Raw genomic sequence first — 20,504 nt, 5'->3', positions numbered from 1 at the left:
CAGGAGGAGGCCATTCAGCCCCCTCGAGCCTGTTACATTAGGAACAGGAGGAGGCCATTCAGCCCCTCGAGCCTGTTACATTAGGAACAGGAGGAGGCCATTCAGCCCCCCTCGAGTCTGTTACATTAGGAACAGGAGGAGGCCACTCAGCCCCCCTCGAGCCTGTTACATTAGGAACAGGAGGAGGCCATTCAGCCCCCTCGAGCCTGTTACATTAGGAACAGGAGGAGGCCATTCAGCCCCCCTCGAGCCTGTTACATTAGGAACAGGAGGAGGCCATTCAGCCCCTCGAGCCTGTTACATTAGGAACAGGAGGAGGCCATTCAGCCCCCCTCGGGCCTGTTACATTAGGAACAGGAGGAGGCCATTCAGCCCCCCTCGAGCCTGTTACATTAGGAACAGGAGGAGGCCATTCAGCCCCCTTGAGCCTGTTACATTAGGAACAGGAGGAGGCCATTCAGCCCCCTCGAGCCTGTTACATTATGAACAGGAGGAGGCCATTCAGCCCCCCTCGAGCCTGTTACATTAGGAACAAGAGGAGGCCATTCAGCCCCCTCGAGCCTGTTACATTAGGAACAGGAGGAGGCCAATCAGCCCCCCTCGAGCCTGTTACACAGGAACAGGAGGAGGCCATTCAGCCCCCCTCGAGCCTGTCACATTAGGAACAGGAGGAGGCCATTCAGCCCCCCTCGAGCCTGTTACATTAGCAACAGGAGGAGGCCATTCAGCCCCCTCGAGCCTGTTCCACCATTCAGTGAGATCATGGCTGATCTGTATCTTAACTCCAGCCACCTGCCTTGGCTCTGTATCCTTTTATACCAATGTCTAGCAAAAATCTATCGACCTCTGATTTAAAATTATTAATTGACCCCCCCCCCCCCCCCAGCACCTACAACTTTTTGTGAGAGTTCCACCCTTTACTTGAAGAAGTGTTTCCCAACTTAGCTCCTGAATAGCCTGGCTTTGATTTTAAGGTTATACCCCCTTGACCTGGACCCCATCTCACCTGCGGAAACAGTTTCATTTTCTCTACCCTGTAAATTCCTTTGAAAATCCTAAAAACCTCAATCAAATCATCCCCTTAACCTTCTGTATTCCAGGGAATACAAGGCTAGTTTATGTAAGCTCTCCTAATCTAACCCTTGGAGTCCTGGTGGCTTTCTGGTGAATCTACACAGCACCCCTTCCAAGGCCAATAGATCCTTCCTACGGTCTGGTGCCCAGAACTGCTCACAGTACCAGAGTTTAGAAGAATGAGAGGGGATCTCATTGAAACGTATAAAATTCTGACAGGGCTAGACAGACTGGATGCTTCCCCTGGCTCGGGGGGTCTAGAACAAGGGGGTCACAGTCTCAGGATACGGGGTAGGACATTTTAGGACTGAGATGAGGAGAAATTTCTTCACTCGGAGGGTGGTGAACCTGTGGAATTCTCTACCACAGAAGGCTGTGGAGGCCAAGTCACTGAATATGTTTAAGAAGGATTGAGGTGTGCAAAATTATGAGGGGCATAGATAGGGACCAAAGTGGCAATCTGTGTGTAGAGCCAGATGATGTAGGCGGGGTTTTAAATGAATTTTTTGCATCTGTGTTCACTATGGAGAAAGGCGATGCAGACATAGAAATCGGGCAAGGGGGCTGTGACATACTTGAACATATTAGCATCGAGAGGGAGGAGGTGCTAGCGGTTTTAGCAGGCCAAAAAGTGGATAAATCCCCAGGCCTGGACGAGATGTATCCCAGGCTGCTGTGGGAGGCAAAGGAGGAGATTGCAGGGGCTCTGACACAAATTTTCAGAACCTCTCTGGCCACAGGGGATGTACCAGAGGACTGGAGAACAGCTAACGTAGTACCATTATTCAAGAAGGGTAGCAGGGATAAACCAGGGAATTACAGGCCAGTGAGCCTAACATCTGTGGTAGGGAAATTATTGGAAAAAATTCTGAGGGACAAAATTAGTCTCCACTTGGAGAGGCAAGGATTAATCGGGGATAGTCAGCATAGCTTTGTCAAGGGTAAATCATGTCTGACAAATCTGATTGAATTTTTCGAGGGGGTGACTAGGGGGGTGGATGAGGGAAATGCTGTGGATGTGGTTTACATGGACTTCAGTAAAGCTTTTGACAAAGTCCCGCTGAGGAGACTGGTCAAGAAGGTAAGAGCCCATGGGATCCAGGGTGCCTTGGCGCGTTGGATCCTAAACTGGCTGAGTGGCAGGAGGCAGAGGGTGATGGTCGAAGGTTGCTTTTGTGACTGGAAGCCTGTGTCCAGTGGGGTACCTCAGGGATCGGTGCTGGGTCCCTTGTTGTTTGTGATCTACATAAATGATTTGGATGAGAATGTAAAAGGTATGATCAGTAAGTTCGCAGATGACACGAAAATTGGTGGGGTGGTAAATTGTGAGGAGGAAAGCCTCAGGCTACAGGACGATATAAACGGGTTGGTCAGATGGGCGGAAAAGTGGCAAATGGAATTTAACCCTGAAAAGTGCGAGGTGATGCATTTTGGACGGACAAATAAGGCAAGGGAATACACAATGAGTGGTAGGACCCTAGGAAGTACAGAGGGTCAGAGGGACCTTGGTGTACATGTACATAGATCCCTGAAGGCAGCGGAACAGGTAGATAAGGTGGTTAAAAAGGCATATGGGATACTTGCCTTCATTAGCCGAGGCATAGAATATAAGAGCAGGGGGGTTATGATGGAGCTGTACAAAACGCTGGTGAGGCCACAGCTGGAGTACTGTGTGCAGTTCTGGTCGCCTCACTATAGGAAGGATGTGATTGCTTTGGAGAGGGTGCAGAGAAGATTCACCAGGATGTTACCTGGGATGGAGCGCCTCAGCTATGAAGAGAGGCTGGACAGGCTGGGGTTGTTTTCCTTGGAGCAAAGAAGGCTGAGGGGGGACCTGATTGAGGTGTACAAAATGATGAGGGGCATAGATAGGGTAGATAAAGAGGAACTTTTCCCCTTAGTAGGGGGGTCAATAACAAGGGGGCATAGATTCAGGGTAAGGGGCAGGAGATTTAGAGGGGATTTGAGGAGGAACTTTTTCACCCAGAGGGTGGTTGGAATCTGGAACTCACTGCCTGAAAGGGTGGTAGAGGCAGGAACCCTCACAACATTCAAGAAGCATTTGGATGAGCACTTGAAATGCCATTGCATACAAGGCTATGGACCAAATGCTGGAAAATGGGATTAGACTGGACAGGGATGGATGGGCGGCGCAGACACGATGGGCCGAAGGGCCTCTTTCTGTGCTGTAAAACTCTATGACTCTATAGGAACTTTTCCCCTTAGTAGAGGGGTCAGTAACCAGGGGGCATAGTTTCAAGGTAAGGGGCAGGAGGTTTAGAGGGGATTTGAGGAAAAACTTTTTCACCCAGAGGGTGGTTGGAATCTGGAACTTACTGCCTGAAAGGGTGGTAGAGGCAGGAACCCTCACAACATTCAAGAAGCATTTAGATGAGCACTTGAAACGCCATAGCATACAAGGCTACGGACCAAGTGCTGGAAAATGGGATTAGAATAGACGGGGCTTGATGGCCGGCGTGGACACGATGGGCCTCTTTCTGTGCTGTACAACTCTCACTGTAAGCTGGGATTGTTCTCCTTAGAGCAGAGAAAGTTAAGGGGGAGATTGACCAGAATGGTACCAGGGGATGAGGGACTTCAGTGACGTGGAGAGACTGGAGAAGCTGGGGAGTTGTTCTTAGAGCAGAGAAGGTTAAGGAGAAGATTGACCAGAATGGTACCAGGGATGAGGGACTTCAGTGACGTGGAGAGACTGGAGAAGCTGGGGTTGTTCTCCTTAGAGCAGAGAAGGTTAAGGGGAGATGACCAGAATGGTACCAGGGGATGAGGGACTTCAGTGACATGGAGAGACTGGAGAAGCTGGGATTGTTCTCCTTAGAGCAGAGAAGGTTAAGAGGAGATTTGATCGAGGTGTTGGAAATTACAAGGGGATTTTCCTCAAATCCCCTCTAAACCTCCTGCCCCTACCTTTGAAACTATGCCCCCTGGTTATTGACCCCTCTACTAAGGGGAAAAGTTCCTTTCTATCCACCCTATCTATGCCCCTCAATTTTGTACACCTCAATCAGGTCCCCCCTCAGCCTTCTCTGCTCTAAGGAAAACAACCCCAGCCTGTCCAATCTCTCTTCATCACTGAAGCGCTCCAGCCCAGGTAACATCCTGGTAAATCTCCTCTGCACCCTCTCCAATGCAATCACATCCTTCCTATAGTGTGGTGACCAGAACTGCACACAGTATTCCAGCTGTGGCCTAACCAGCGTTTTGTACAGCTCCATCATAACCTCCCTGCTCTTATATTCTATGCCTTGGCTAATGAAGGCATGTATCCCATATGCCTTTTTAACCAACTTATCTACCTGTCCTGCTGCCTTCAGGGATCTATGTACATGCACACCAAGGTCCCTCTGATCCTCCGTCCTTCCTAGGGTCCTACCATTCATTGTGTATTCCCTTGCCTTGTTAGTCCTCCCAAAATGCATCACCTCACACTTTTCAGGAGCTTCTCCATTCTCTGTGTAACTGAAGTCTCTCATCCCCTGGGACCATTCTGGTCAATCTCCCCCTTAACCTTCTCTGCTCTAAGGAGAACAACCCCAGCTTCTCCAGGTCACTGAAATTCCTCATCCCCTGGAACCGTTCTAGTGGGGAGATGATACCTATCCAGTTAATGCCGCTCTATCTCCCCCCCCTGCTCTTTCCCCCGTAGCCCTGTGAATTTTTCCCCTTCAAGTATTTCTCCAATTCCCCTTTTGAAAGTTACTATTGAATCTGCTCCCACCGCCCTTTCAGGCAGCGCGTTCCAGATCACAACAACTTGGTTCCATCACTTGTGTCGATGCCAAAGGGTCAACGTGGATCTTGTCAAGCTCTTCCATTCAGGGCTGTCTTTGCACAAATCCTGCAATATATAAAACCATGGAAAGCGAAGCACAGAGAGACTGAGTGAGTTTTTATTGTCTTTTTTTTAATATATATATAATATAGAGAGAGAGAGAGTTTATGCAGCATAAACAATCTCATAGCATGCAGCATTTCACCTGCATAGGGGACCTGAATTAAATCAGTCATGCGTTACCCCTCCCTACCCCTCTCCCTCCCTCCCGGATCAAAAAATAATGAGCAGGTAAATGGTTGTGACAGATGCTAAACTTGATTACTACCCCCCCCCGCCCTTCCCATCATCTCCGCTGTGGCTCAGTGGGTTCAGCACTCCCCACTCCAGAGACTCGAGCCCCGTAATCCCAGGCCGCCAGTGCTGAGGGAGCGCCGCACTGTCGGAGGGGCAGTACTGAGGGAGCGCCGCACTGTCGGAGGAGCGGTACTGAGGGAGCGCCGCACTGTCGGAGGAGCAGAACTGAGGGAGCGCCGCACTGTCGGAGGAGCGCCGCACTGTCGGAGGGGCAGTACTGAGGGAGTGCCGCACTGTCGGAGGGGTGGTACCGAGGGAGCGCCGCACTGTCGGAGGGGCGGTACTGAGGGAGCGCCGCACTGTCGGAGGAGCGGTACTGAGGGAGCGCCGCACTGTCGGAGGAGCAGAACTGAGGGAGCGCCGCACTGTCGGAGGAGCAGAACTGAGGGAGCGCCGCACTGTCGGAGGGGCGGTACTGAGGGAGTGCCGCACTGTCGGAGGGGTGGTACCGAGGGAGCGCCGCACTGTCGGAGGGGGAGTACTGAGGGAGCCCTGCACTGTTGGAGGGGCGGTACCGAGGGAGCGCCGCACTGTCGGAGGGGGAGTACTGAGGGAGCCCTGCACTGTTGGATGGGCGGTACTGGGGGAGCGCCGCACTGTCGGAGGGGCGGTACCGAGGGAGCGCCGCACTGTCGGAGGGGCAGTACTGAGGGAACCCTGCACTGTCGGAGGGGCAGTACCGAGGGAGCGCCGCACTGTCGGAGGGGCAGTACTGAGGGAGCACCGCACTGTCGGAGGGGCGGTACCGAAGGAGTGTCGGAGGGGCGGTACCGAGGGAGAGCTGCACTGTCTGAGGTGTTGTCTTTCAGATGGGACATTAGACCTCGGATAGATGTAAAAAAAATCCCACGGCCACTATTTTGAAGAAGAGCAGGGGTGGGGGGGGGGAGTTCTCCTCGGTGTCCTGGGACCAATATTTATCCCTCAACCAACATCACTAAAAACAGATGATCTGGTCATTTATCACATTGCTGTTTGTGGGAGCTTGCTGTGCGTAAATTAGCTGCCGCGTTTCCCACATTACAACAGTGACCACGCTTCAAAAAGTACTTCATTGGCTGTGAAGCGCTTCGGGACGTCCTGAGGTGGGGAAAGGCGCTGGAGAAATGCGAGTTCTTTTCAGTCCCCCATAGCGTCCCGTCCCTGACCGATTGAGGTCGTTCGTCTGACGACTTTTAAGAAGTTCCAACTGACGGGCTGCCACATGCCATGCGCGGCGAGCCTGCCGTCTGTAAACGAGTCCTGTCGTTTACGCATTAACTTCACACACTAGCTTCATGTGCTCGAGTTCCGCCCCGGAGCGGGGACTTGAACCCACAACCTCGGAGACGAGTGCGCTACCCACAGCTGTCACTGCAGGTGAAGAAAAATCACATCAGTGTTTGAATTGTTTGGCTCCTCCCCTAAGCAAACCAGCAACAGACTAGTTCAAAGCAATTATACCGAATTAGGCTGGGGCAGGAGATCTGAGAGTAAAACTGGTTTCTATCCCCACTCGTCACGTGCAATTTGTTTTTTTTCGATATTCCTTCTCCGGGATGCGGGGCGTCGCTGGCAAGGCCCCGGCAGTAATCGCCCGCTGTCTTCACCGTGAGACGGTGTTGGTGGGCCTTCTTCGTAGGATGATACAGAATCGGAGAATGAGAGGGCACAAGAGGAGGCCAGTCGGCCCAGCGTGCCCTGTCCTCCTTGAACCGCTGCAGTCCCCGTGCGGTGAAGGCGCTCCCACAGCGCTGTTAGCGGGGAGGGAGTTCCAGGAATTTTGACCCGGCCGCGCTGAAGGAACGGGCCGATCTATTTCCCAAATCGGGATGGTGTGTGCCTCGGAGGGGAGCCTGGCGGTGGGTGGTGGTGTTCCCACGTGCGCCTGCTGCCCTTTTCCTGCCAGGCGGAAGAGGTGGCGGGTTTGGGAGGTGCTGCCGAAGAAGCCTTGGCGAGTCGCTGCAGTGCGTCTTGTAGATGGTACACACTGCAGCCACGGTGTGCCGGTGGTGGAGGGAGTGAATGGTTAAGGTGGTGGATGGGGTGCCCATCAAGCGGGGCTGCTTTGCCCTGGATAGTGTCGAGTTTCTTGAGTGTTGGAGCTGCATTCATCCAGGCAAGTGGAGAGTATTCCATCACACTCCTGACTTGTGCCTTGTAGATGGTGGAAAGTCTTTGGGGAGTCGGGAGGTGAGACACTCGCCGCAGAATACCCAGCCTCTGACCTGCTCTGGTAGCCACAGTATTTATGTGGCTGGTCCAGTTAAGTTTCTGGTGACCCCCAGGATGTTGATGGTGAGGGATTTGGTGATGGTAATGCCGTTTAATGTCAAGGGGCGGTGGTTAGACCCGCACTTGTTGGAGATAGTCATTGCTTGGCACTTGTGTGGCTGGGTTTTGGGGGGGGGGGGGGGGGGGGGGGGGGCAGTGCGATCAGGAGGGAGGGAGTGGGACCTCAGTAGCTATCCCGCGGCCAGGGCCGGTTGCGCTGCCGGTTCCTCTCGTTGTGGTTGAGCTCGGACTCGCGCTCCAGCAGCCTGTCCTGCGAGTCGTGTCCGTTAGTGCTGTGCAGCCCGCTGCCGTGATTGCGGTGGGGCTTGTAGAGGTCCTGGTAGGGGCCCGAGTACTCGTCCTCCAGCTGCCGCGACCGGCGGTGTGGGGTGGGCTGCCAGTCCTTGCGGGAGCCCTCGCTGGCTTCGTCCGACTGCATGGGGCTCTCCTGCTCGATCGAGGATTGGTCGCCGCCTCGATCAGGGTGACTCATTGTCTGATCCTGCGCCAGGAGACAGAAACGCACGGCGGGGGGGGGGGTGAGGTTAGAGAGAAAGAAGAGGAACTTCCAGCTAAACCAAAATCGCTGATACAGGAAACTCTCGTTTAAACGCCACCTAAGTACAGGGAACTCTTTTTTTTTTATCCGGGACCGGTGTGGTGCCGGTTTATCAAAAAGTCCGGATTACAGAGAGGTATAGTAAAAGGTACGAGAGCCCCATACACAGCAACAGATCCAGGCGTCCCTGTTGCACAGCAACAGGTGCAGGAACCCCGGTTACACGGCCACTAATATGAAGTAAAACTTAACCGGCAAAATTCAGGAGTAGGTTCAGGTAACAGAGGTTTAGGTGCCAGTAAATCGAGAGTTTCCTGTATCCCGATTTCTCTATTAACAGGCAAAATTCTCACTCCGAAAACAACATCTCAATAACCGGCAATGTTTCCGAGTCTCCCGCAGTGGCCGAGTTAGTCAGCGGGGGATAGTTCTCCAAACTGCTGCTACTCGGCTTCTTGGCGCGGTCGGAGTTCCAAACACCTCAATAACAGGAGTCTGACTCTCCCGCGCTGTTGTCAGTGGTTTACTGTTAAGTAATTCTTTAAGTAAATCGTGCTTGACTAATCTACTGGAATTTTTTGAGGATGTAACTGGTAGAATAGATAAGGGGGAACCAGTGGATGTGGTGTATTTGGACTTTCAGAAGGCTTTTGATAAGGTCCCGCATAAGAGATTAGCGTGCAAAGTTAAAGCACCTGGGATTGGGGGTAAGGTACTGTCTTGGATAGAGAACTGGTTGGCAGACAGGAAGTAGAGAGTTGGAATAAATGGGTCTTTTTCCGAGTGGCAGGCAGTGACTAGTGGGGTACCGCAGGGATCGGTGCTAGGACCCCAGCTATTCACAATGGCCCAGAAATTCGGGTCTCCACGGGTGAGTGCGCGCATGCCGTAAGCCCAATGGAAGCGCCGGTTTCGTGCGTGCACTGCGCATGCGCGGGAAACCAGCACTTCCGTTCCCCTGAAAGAAGGGGTTCAGAGGTGGAACGCGGGCGCCGGAGAGGCAGCGCGTACGCCTGGAACTTATGTTTTTCTTGCAGGTTTCTCCGGGAGGGTAAGTCTCCAGGAGTTACACTTTTAAAAAGTAAGTGGTGAATTAATTAAAATTAAAACATTTTTTCCAACAGGAAGGCAGATTATTATCTGAACGGCAATAGATTGGGAGAAGGGGAAGTGCAACGCGACCTGGGTGTCCTTGTGCACCAGTCGCTGAAGGTAAGCAGCCGGTTAAGAAGGCAAATGGTATGTTGGCCTTCGTAGCGAGAGGGTTCGAGTACAGGAACATGGATGTCTTGCTGCAGTTGCACAGGGCCTTGGTGAGACCACACCTTGAGTATTGTGTGCAGTTTTGGTCGCCTTATCTGAGGAAGGATGTTCTTGCCATGGAGGGAGTGCAGCGAAGATTCACCAGACTGATACCTGGGATGGCAGGAATGACGTATGAGGCGAGATTGGGTCGATTGGTCTTATACTCACTGGAGTTTAGAAGAATGAGGGGATCTCATTGAAACTTATAAAATTCTAACAGGACTAGACAGACTAGATGCAGGAAGGATGTTCCCGATGGCCGGGGAGTCCAGAACCAGGGGTCACAGTCTAAGGATAAGGGGTAAGCCATTTAGGACTGAGATGAGGAGGAATTTCTTCACCCAGAGTGGTGAACCTGTGGAATTCTCTATCACACAAGGCAGTGGAGGCCAGTTCATTAAATATATTCAAGAAGGAGTTGGATATATTTCTTACGGCTAAAGGGATCAAGGGATATGGGGAGAAGGCAGGGAGAGGGTACTGAATTTGGATGATCAGCCATGATCTCATTGAATGGCGGAGCAGGATCGAGGGGCCGAATGGCCGACTCCTGCTCCTATCTTCTATGTTTCTATTTGAGTGTGTGGACATCCAGTGAAGGATAGGTTTGAACCTCTGGTCAGACACTGCACAGAATCTTGGGGCTGGATGTCGGAGGGCTATTACCTCTCTGTGGTAGAGAATTCCAGAGATTCACCGCCCTCTGAGTGAAGAAATTCCTCCTCATCTCAGTCCTAAATGGCCGACCCCTTACCCTGAGACCCCTGGTTCTAGACTCTCCAGCCAGGGGGGAAACATCCTCTCAGCATCTACCCTGTCAATCCCTCTTAATTGCTTGCTGTACCTGCGTGTTAACTTTCCCAAGCTGGGATTGTTTTCCTCAGAGCCAAGACGGTTCAGGGGAGACTTAATAGAGGCGTTCAAAATTGCGAGGGGTTTCGATGAGAGTAGAGAGACTGTTTCCAGTGGCAGGAGGGTCGGTAACCAGAGGACACAGATTGTAGATAATTCACAGGGCTATGGGGAAAGAGCAGGGGGGGAGTGGGACTAATTGGAGAGATCTTTAAAAGGGCTGGCACAGATACGATGGGCCGAATGGCCCCATTCTGTGATTCTAAGAAAGAATTTGCATTCACAGCCAATGAGATACTTTTTTTTGAAGTGTGGTCACTGTTGTAATGTAGGAAATGCGGCAGCCAATTTGCGCACAGCAAGCTCCCACAAACAGCAATGCGATAATGACCAGATCATCTGTTTTAGTGATGTTGGTTGAGGGATAAATATTGGCCCCAGGACACCGGGGAGAACTCCCCCCCCCCGCTCTTCTTCGAAATAGTGACCGTGGGATCTTTTACGTCCACCTGAGAGGGCAGACGGGGCCTCGGTTTAACGTCTCATCCGAAGATGGCACCTCCGACAGTGCGGCGCTCCCTCAGTACTGCCCCTCCGACAGTGCGGCGCTCCCTCAGCGCCGCCCCTCCGACAGTGCGGCGCTCCCTCAGCGCCGCCCCCTCCGACAGTGCGGCGCTCCCTCAGTGCCGCCCCTCCGACAGTGCGGCGCTCCCTCAGTACCGCCCCTCCGACAGTGCGGCGCTCCCTCAGCGCCGCCCCCTCCGACAGTGTGGCTCTCCCTCAGTGCGACGCTCCCTCAGTGCCGCCCCTCCGACACTGCGACGCTCCCTCAGTGCCGCCCCTCCGACAGTGTGGCTCTCCCTCAGTGCGACGCTCCCTCAGTGCCGCCACTGCGACGCTCCCTCAGCGCCGCCCCCTCCGACAGTGCGGTGCTCCCTCAGTACTGTCATCTTTCGGATGAGACGTTAAACCGAGGCCCCGTCTGCCCTCTCAGGTGGACATAAAAGATCCCACGGCCGCTATTTCGAAGAGGAGTTCTCCCCAGTGTCCTGGGGCCAATATTAATCCCTCAGCCAACATCACTAAAACAGATGATCTGGTCATTTATTGTGGGAGCTTGCTGTGCGCAAATTGGCTGCCGCGTTTCCTACATTACAACAGCGACCACACTTCAAAAAAAGTACTTCATTGGCGGTAAAGCGCTTTGGGACGTCCTGAGGTGGGGAAAGGCGCTGGAGAAATGTGAGTCTTTCTCTTTATCCAGTTTGGATGTGATGGCTCTGGACTGTGTTAGCGATCAATTTTTTAAAATGTGTACCTGTAAACTGGAGACCGCGGAGGGCGGCGTCATAAGGCTCTGCTCCAGGAGCGGGTTCAGTGGAGCGTTGGCGGGTGAGTGGGTGGCTCGCCAGTACACCTCCAGGTACTCTGCCAGGTGCTCGCACGCGTCCTCCAGCTGGTTCTCGTCCAGGATCACGTCGAACATTTCCTGCGAGGACAAAGGGTTCCGGTCAGTCAATGTCAGAGTGTCTTAAACCATCGCACCCTGAGAACATCTCGCGCAGGAGCGGCGCACTGTCGGAAGGGGCAGTCCTGAGGGAGCGCTGCACTGTCCACAATTTTGCACTGGGGAGTCGGCCTGGATGATGGGAGTGGGGCCTCGAACCCACGACCTTCTGACTCACTCAATGCCCTTGGTTCAATGTCTTGTACAAGGGGTTGGTCAGCCCTCCCTCGGGTTCATGTACGTACGCTCAGCTTCCCCCAAGAGTGCCCAGCGGCCTGTACGGTAGGTCTTATGACAAGACTTGAGGTGAGACTTACGGGTGGGCACTGCGCCAGCTTATCGGCCGCCATCAGCTGGACATTGAGGTGTTTACTCTGCGACTTCCCTCGGGACTTGACCAGCCTCTGCAGCACCTGCGGGGAGAGAGGACAGCGGTGAGTGACCGTCGAGGGGAAGGGAGTGACCGGGGCGACCATCGATTGAGGGGAGAGGGAGTGACTGTCGAGGGGTTTCTGAGCCAAAGGCTCCCGGTGTGTGGGGAATCGGGAATCCCAGGCAGGCTGGTGATTGTGGGGAGGGGCTGATTGCCATAGGGGTCGGAGGGGATCGGGCAGGAGCCGTTTGCAATAGCCGAGAAAGATCACAAATAGAGACAAATTCTTCTGCACAAGCCCAACCCACTCGCACACACTAACTCTCTCACATGAACACTCACACACACACACACTCACTCTCAATCTCACACGAACTCACTCACACACTGACCTTTGGGGACGAGACCTTGACGTACACGATGATGGGAGCCAGCGAGGTTTTGGCGAGTTGCGACGGGTGGTTTATCGTGTCCGCGTCTAAGATCACCAACTGCAGGGTCTTTGCCAACTCAAATATCCTCTCGATCTCGCTCTGAACCTCCGCTGGCGGGTGGGGGAAGAGGGAAAAAACGGTAAATGAGACACTGCCACAGACTGACCAGAACTCAATGCTAAACACTGGACTTCCTGAGTGTACAATAAAAGGTCTAGAATGGTTTTATAGCTTAATCGATTAATATCTCTTTGTAATTTCATGCTTCCGTCTACACTGCTGCAAGATTCTGAAAAGCGTAATAAAACTGCTGCTACCGTGTGGATGTCGAAAATTGCGAACGAATTGTAAGATGATAGCTGGGGTCCTAGGACCGATCCCTGCGGTACCCCACCAGTCACTGCCTGCCACTCGGAAAAAGACCCGTTTATTCCAACTCTTTGCTTCCTGTCTGCCAACCAGTTTTCTATCCAAGTCAGTACCTTGCCCCCAATCCCATGTGCCTTAACTTTACAGGCTAATCTCTTAGGCGGGACCTTATCGAAAGCCTTCTGAAAGTCCAAATACACCACATCCACTGGTTCTCCCTTGTCTATTCTACCAGTTACATCCTCAAAAAATTCCAGTAGATTAGTCGAGCACGAGTTACCTTTTGTAAATCCATGAAACTGAATTTTGACACGTGTGTTGTAATGTATATAAAAATGTAGCGTTTGCTGTACCAATTTGGAAAAAGTCTGTCTAAGACAAAGCAGACTGTCTCCCCACCGGTGCAATAAAGACAACTTAACTATCGATCTAGTGTCGAGTGTTGGTTTAAAATACTCCACAACAACCGATCACCCAGAAATGAAGGCGTATGTATGAAAGTTGGACATGGGCTTAGATGTTGTTAAAGGGGCACTTTGAATTGATAAGTTGCAGGCATATTTATTGCCAAAGGTTCTTCTATGTACATTTGAATTTTGAACTATAGCCTGATTAAAAGACCAATTTTATTGATCACATCCTTGCCTGTCATTGTTAAGCTAATTCGTAAAAAGAACATCAGAAATAGGAGCAGGAGTAGGCCAATCGGCCCCTCGAGCCTGCTCCGCCATTCAATAAGATCATGGCTGATCTGATCCTAACCGCCAATCCACTATCACAGAACCATCTCCTGAATCTAACAGAATTAGACACACGAAATAGGAGCAGGATCAGGCTACACGGCCCCTGGGCCCGCTCCGCTACCCACAGGGCCGTGACCGATCCGAACCTAGACTCATGTCCAAATTCCTGCCCGCTCCCCGTAACCCTTAATTCCCTTTACTTCTAGGAAACTGTCTATTTCTGTTTTAAATTTATGTAATGATGTAGCTTCTACAGCTTTTTGGGGCAGAATATTCCATGGACCTACCACCCTCTGAGTGAAGTAGTTCCTCCTCATCTCAGTTTTGAAAGAGCAGCCCCTTATTCTAAGACTATGCCCCCTAGTTCTAGTTTCACCCATCATCGGGAACATCCTCCCCGCATCCACCCGATCCAACCCCTTCACAATCTTATATGTTTCAATAAGATCGCCTCTCATTCTTCTGAACTCCAATGAGTAGAGTCCCAATCTACTCAACCTCTCCTCATATGTCCATCCCCTCATCCCCGGGATTAACCGAGTGAACCTTCTTTGTCCTGACTCGAGAGCAAGTATGTCCTTTCTTAAGTATGGACACCAAAACTGTACGCAGTATTCCAGGTGCGGTCTCACCAATACCTTGTACAACTGAAGCAATACCTCCCTATTTTTATATTCTATCCCCCTAGCAATGAAAGCCAACATTCCATTGGCCTTCTTAATCACTTGCTGCACCTGCATACTAACCTTTTGAGTTTCGTGCACCAGGACCCCCAGATCCCTTTGTACCTCAGTACTTTCCAGTTTCTTGCCATTAAGATAGTAACTTGCTCTACGATTTTTCCTGCCAAAGTGCATAACCTCACACTTTCCAGTATTGTATTCCATCTGCCAAATCTCTGCCCACTTACTTAGCTTGTCTATGTCCCCTTGCAGGTTTTTTATGTCCTCCTCACTCACTACTTTCCCTCCCATCTTAGTATCATCTGCAAACTTTGATATGTTACACTCGGTCCCCTCCTCCAAATCGTTAATATAGATTGTAAAATTCGCGCGGTCCGAACAGTAGTAAGCGAAAGTGCTCACAATGCCGCCTATCTTTGTGTCGACGGCAAACTTGGATATGTGGCTCTCTATCCCGTCGTCTAAGTTGGAAATCAATACATGTTTTTGGGGTGAAGCTGGTACCCAGAATGGGCGGAACCCTCACTCTCTTGCTCCCCTCCCCCGCCATCACCCCGAACCCCTGAACTCACCAATACTTGACCTGGTATTCGACCTCTCAATGATGGCACGCTTGCTGGGGTTATTGAGCACCGATCGCTTGGCCAGCGACAGGTCTGCGGTCACTCGCGTGATGGAGATCCTGGAGGAGCGAGAAACACGACAAGAGCGGGTTAGAGGCCGGGTAATTCTGCAGCGAGTGTCTCGCCTCACGGACTCCCCGAAGCCCATCCACCATCTACAAGGCACAAGTCATGAGTGTGATGGAACACTCTCCACTTGCCTGGATGAGAAGATCGGCACCCCATCCACCACCTTAAGCATTCACTCCCTCCACCACCGGCGCACCGTGGCTGCAGTGTGCACCATCTACAAGATGCACTGCAGCAACTCGCCAAGGCTTCTTCGGCAGCACCTCCCAAACCCGCGACCTCTTCCACCTAGAAGGACAAGGGCAGCAGGCACATGGGAACACCACCACCTCCAAGTTCCCCTCCAAGTCACACACCATCCCGACTTGGAAATATATCGGCCGTTCCTTCATCGTCGCTGGGTCAAAATCCTGGAACTTCCTCCCTAACAGCACTGTGGGAGCACCTTCACCACACGGACTGCAGCGGTTCAAGAAGGTGGCTCACCACCACCTTCTCAAGGGGCAACTAGGGATGGGCAATAAATGCTGGGCCTTGACAGCGCCTCCCACATCCCGAGAATGAATTTAAAAAAAACACGGTCACATGAAGAAAGACTCGCATTTCTCCAGCGCCTTTCCCCACCTCAGGACGTCCCAAAGCGCTTCACAGCCAATGAAGTACTTTTTTTGAAGAGTAGTCACTGTTGTAATGTAGGAAACGCGGCAGCCAATTTGCGCACAGCAAGCTCCCACAAACAGCAATGTGATAATGACCAGATCATCTGTTTTTAGTGATGCTGGTTGAGGGATAAATATTGGTCCCAGGACACTGGGGAGAACTCCCCCCTGCTCTTCTTCGAAATAGTGGTCGTGGAATCTTTAACATCCACCTGAGAGAGCAGATGGGGTCTCGGTTTAACGTCTCATCCGAAAGACGGCACCTCCGACAGTGCGGCGCTCCCTCAGTACCGCCCCTCCGACAGTGCGGCGCCCCCTCAGTACCGCCCCTCCGACAGTGCGGCGCTCCCTCAGTACCGCCCCTCCGACAGTGCGGCGCTCCCTCAGTACTGCCCCTCCGACAGTGCGGTGCTCCCTCAGTACTGCCCCTCCGACAGTGCGGTGCTCCCTCAGTACTGCCCCTCCGACAGTGCGGCACTCCCTCAGTACCGCCCCTCCGACAGTGCGGTGCTCCCTCTACTGCCCCTCCGACAGTGCGGCGCTCCCTCAGCACCGCCCCTCCGACAGTGCAGCACTCCCTCAGTACTGCCCCTCCGACAGTGCGGTGCTCCCTCAGTACTGCCCCTCCGACAGTGCGGCACTCCCTCAGTACCGCCCCTCCGACAGTGCAGCACTCCCTCAGTACTGCCCCTCCGACAGTGCGGTGCTCCCTCAGTACTGCCCCTCCGACAGTGCGGTGCTCCCTCAGTACTGCCCCTCCGACAGTGCGGCGCTCCCTCAGTACTGCCCCTCCGACAGTGCGGCGCTCCCTCAGTACTGCCCCTCCGACAGTGCGGCGCTCCCTCAGTACCGCCCCTCCGACAGTGCGGCGCTCCCTCAGTACCGCCCCTCCGACAGTGCGGCGCTCCCTCAGTACTGCCCCTCCGACAGTGCGGCGCTCCCTCAGTACTGCCCCTCCGACAGTGCGGCGCTCCCTCAGTACTGCCCCTCCGACAGTGCGGCGCTCCCTCAGTACTGCCCCTCCGACAGTGCGGCGCTCCCTCAGTACCGCCCCTCCGACAGTGCGGCGCTCCCTCAGTGCCACCAATCAATGTTTCTCACCTTCCGTCGAACCTGTGCTTCAAGAAGTCAAACAGGGCTTTCTGCATCATGTCAGTCACCTACAGAAGGAGAGAGTTAGCGGCAGAGAAGAAAGAGAGAGAGAGAGAGCAAGAGACGGAGAAGGAGGGTGGAAAGGAGAGGCTGAAGACGCGAGGGATTGACGCACCACCCTAAAATCCGAGATATTAAACTAGCGGCTTATTTCTGACTTGGGAAAATTGCCCCCGATTGTGTCTCTCACAGGCAAGAGGAGATGGTGGCTGGTGCACACCCATTGACATCGTCCCCGGTTCTCCCGACGGGGACACCACTCCAATGGAGACACTTCTTCACCCGTGTGGGCCGATTGTCTCCCCCGCCCCCCCATTTCTCTCCCCTCCTCCCCTGATGTGTCGACCAGCCAAGTACCCATTCTGCACCTGTGGGCAGGCTGCATCAGGGGAAAGCTGCTGAGCTCAGTCCTGTCCCTGGGTCGACCTGCCTGCACACGGGCAGACGCTCTGAGAGACACACTCGCACATAGACAGACGCACACACTCTGACACGCACACACACTGACGGACACACACTCACAGACACGCACACACACACTGACAGACATGCACTGACAGACACGCACACGCACACTCTCAGACGCACTCAACATCCTGAGGGTCACCATTGACCAGAAACTTAACTGGACCAGCCACATAAATACTGTGACTACAAGAGCAGGTCAGAGGCTGGGTATTCTGCGGCGAGTGTCTCACCTCCTGACTCCCCAAAGCCTTTCCACCACCTACAAGGCACAAGTCAGGAGTGTGATGGAATACTCTCCACTTGCCTGGATGAGTGCGGCTCCAACAACACTCAAGAAGCTCGACACCATCCAGGACAAAGAAGCCCGCTTGATCGACACCCCATCCACCACCTTAAACATTCACTCCCTCCACCACCGGCGCACCGTGGCTGCAGTGTGTACCATCTACAAGATGCACTGCAGCAACTCGCCAAGGCTTCTTCGGCAGCACCTCCCAAACCCGCCACCTCTTCCACCTAAAAGGACAAGGGCAGCAGGCGCATGGGAACACCACCACCTCCAAGTTCCCCTCCAAGTCACACACCATCCTGACCTGGAACTCCCTTCCTAACAGCGCTGTGGGAGCACCTTCACCACACGGACTGCAGCGGTTCAAGAAGGCGGCTCACCACCACCTTCTCGAGGGGCGACTAGGGATGGGCAATAAATGCCGGCCTTACCAGCGACACCCAGATCCCATAAATGAATTTTTTTTTAAGCTCACACACAGATACGCGTATTCACACACACACTCATACACTCAGACAGATTCACACAGAAACACACACTCATACGCGTATTCACACTCACTCATACACACACTCAAACTCTCATGCGCGCACTCAGACACACACATTCGCACGCACACACACACACACACACACGGACACACACACACAGGTGCTTGCGAGCAGTCAGTGAGCGAGGGACCCTCCCAGGGTGGAGCAGTGAGACAGGCTCTCTCCACCATCCCCGGCGGGTGTCCGCTGGGTGCAGCATTGGCAGACGCCGGGGAGCAAGATGCCAGCTCACCTGTGCTCTCTCTCTCTCTCTCTCTCTCATCCACTGGGTGCCCGACACCGGGAACAGTCCGGTTCCCCAAACCCCCCCCCCCCCACATCACCCTGGCTAGCTGGCAAAACACGAACACGACAAACGACAAATGCAGTGAGGCGCAGCTGTGCCGTGCGACTGATGACCGTTGGTGATTCCATCACGGGGAGGGGAGAGGGAGGCCCCCCGAGACAGAGCTTGGGTTGCCGGAACTACTCTCTACCCCGCCACCCCCCCCACCCCCCCACTTGGCCGCTGCCCGATGAATGAGATTGGAACTTGCCTCGTATCCTTTGAGTGAAGGTCCGACTAACACCACCGGTCGCATGGAAGGTACCACATCATAAGGCGGAACAAGTTCTGTCTGAAACCAGGAGAGCGTTTTTAGTTCCCTTACTTCCGAATGCCACCTTCGCATAACCCAACTAACAATTCTCATCGCGGTCACCGTAGCATATTAAACACGAGTCATCATAGAATCAAAGAATCGTAGAACGATACAGCGCAGGAGCAGGCCATTCGGCCCATCGTGTCTGTGCCGGCTCTTTGAACGAGCTCTCCAATTAGTCCCAGACTCCCCCTGCTCTTTCCCCCGGAGCCCTGTGAATTTTTCCCTTCAAGTATTTCTCCAATTCCCCCTTTTGAAAGTTACTATTGAATCTGCTCCCACCGCCCTTTCAGGCAGCGCGTTCCAGAACACAACAACTCGCTGCGTTAAAAAACATTCTCCTCATCTCCCCCTCTGGTTCTTTTGCCGATTATCTTCAATCTGTGTCCTCTGGTTACCGACCCTCCTGCCACTGGAAAAAGTTTCTCCCTCTCCACTCGATCAAAACCCCTCATATTTTTGAACACCTCTATTAAATCTCCCCTTAACCTTCTCTGCTCTAAGGAGAACAACCCCAGCTTCTCCAGTCTCTCCATGTAACTGAAGTCCCTCATCCCCTGGTACCATTCTGGTCAATCTCCCCCTTAACCTTCTCTGCTCCAAGGAGAACAACCCCAGCTTCTCCAGTCTCTCCACGTAACTGAAGTCCCTCATCCCCTGGTACCATTCTGGTCAATCTCCCCTTAACCTTCTCTGCTCTAAGGAGAACAACCCCAGCTTCTCCAGTCTCTCCACCTCACTGAAGTCCCTCATCCCCTGGTACCATTCTGGTCAATCTCCCCCTTAACCATCTCCACTCCCCTGACATCCTGCCTAAAGCACGGTGCCCAGAACTAGATAAAAAACTCCAGCTGAGGCCTAACCAGTGATTTATAAAGGTTTAGCGTGACTTCCTTGCTGTTGTACTCAATTCCTCTATTAAAAATAAGGATCCCATTTGCTTTTCTACCAGCCTTCTCAAATTGTCCTGCCACCTTCAAAGATTTGTGTACATACATGTGCAGGTACCTGCCCTGGGAGTGTTTGATGGGACAGTGTAGAGGGAGCTTTACTCTGTATCTAACCCCGTGCTGTACCTGCCCTGGGAGTATTTGATGGGACAGTGTAGAGGGAGCTTTACACTGTATCTAACCCCGTGCTGTACCTGCCCTGGGAGTGTTTGATGGGACAGTGTAGAGGGAGCTTTACTCTGTATCTAACCCATGCTGTACCTGCCCTGGGAGTGTTTGATGGGACAGTGTAGAGGGAGCTTTACTCTGTATCTAACCCTTGCTGTACCTGCCCTGGGAGTGTTTGATGGGGACAGTGTAGAGGGAGCTTTACTCTGTATCTAACCCTGTGCTGTACCTGCCCTGGGAGTGTTTGATGGGACAGTGTAGAGGGAGCTTTACTCTGTATCTAACCCTGTGCTGTACCTGCCCTGGGAGTGTTTGATGGGGACAGTGTAGAGGGAGCTTTACTCTGTATCTAACCCCGTGCTGTACCTGCCCTGGGAGTGTTTGATGGGACAGTGTAGAGGGAGCTTTACTCTGTATCTAACCCCGTGCTGTACCTGCCCTGGGAGTGTTTGATGAGACAGTGTAGAGGGAGCTTTACTCTGTATCTAACCCCGTGCTGTACCTGCCCTGGGAGTGTTTGATGAGACAGTGTAGAGGGAGCTTTACTCTGTATCTAACCCCGTGCTGTACCTGCCCTGGGAGTGTTTGATGGGACAGTGTAGACTGAGCTTTACTCTGTATCTAACCCGTGC

General features: G+C 53.0%; 1 protein-coding gene across 2 annotated transcripts in view; it reads right to left on the bottom strand.

The window, feature by feature from the left end:
- Nucleotides 1–7,619: 7,619 nt before the first annotated feature.
- LOC147097141 (voltage-dependent L-type calcium channel subunit beta-3-like) overlaps nt 7,620–20,504 on the bottom strand; it is a 35,469-nt gene continuing 22,584 nt past the window's right edge. The window contains exons 7-13 of one of the 2 annotated variants that reach the window (XM_085973016.1): nt 18,650–18,730; nt 16,755–16,813; nt 14,875–14,984; nt 12,466–12,617; nt 12,018–12,113; nt 11,512–11,682; nt 7,620–7,979 (exon numbers count right to left, since the gene is read on the bottom strand). In XM_085973016.1, the coding sequence (XP_085829142.1) occupies nt 7,662–7,979; nt 11,512–11,682; nt 12,018–12,113; nt 12,466–12,617; nt 14,875–14,984; nt 16,755–16,813; nt 18,650–18,730 (987 nt within the window). In that variant the 3' untranslated portion in view covers nt 7,620–7,661. The remainder of the gene's footprint in view (nt 7,980–11,511; nt 11,683–12,017; nt 12,114–12,465; nt 12,618–14,874; nt 14,985–16,754; nt 16,814–18,649; nt 18,731–20,504) is intronic. The other variant, XM_085973017.1, reaches the window with a different exon arrangement.

This window comes from Somniosus microcephalus, chromosome 33 (assembly GCF_052327205.1).
Source record: "Somniosus microcephalus isolate GS21.2 chromosome 33, FLI_Smic_1.0, whole genome shotgun sequence".
Classification (NCBI taxonomy): domain Eukaryota; kingdom Metazoa; phylum Chordata; class Chondrichthyes; order Squaliformes; family Somniosidae; genus Somniosus; species Somniosus microcephalus.
This window is presented reverse-complemented; position numbering and strand designations above follow the sequence as displayed.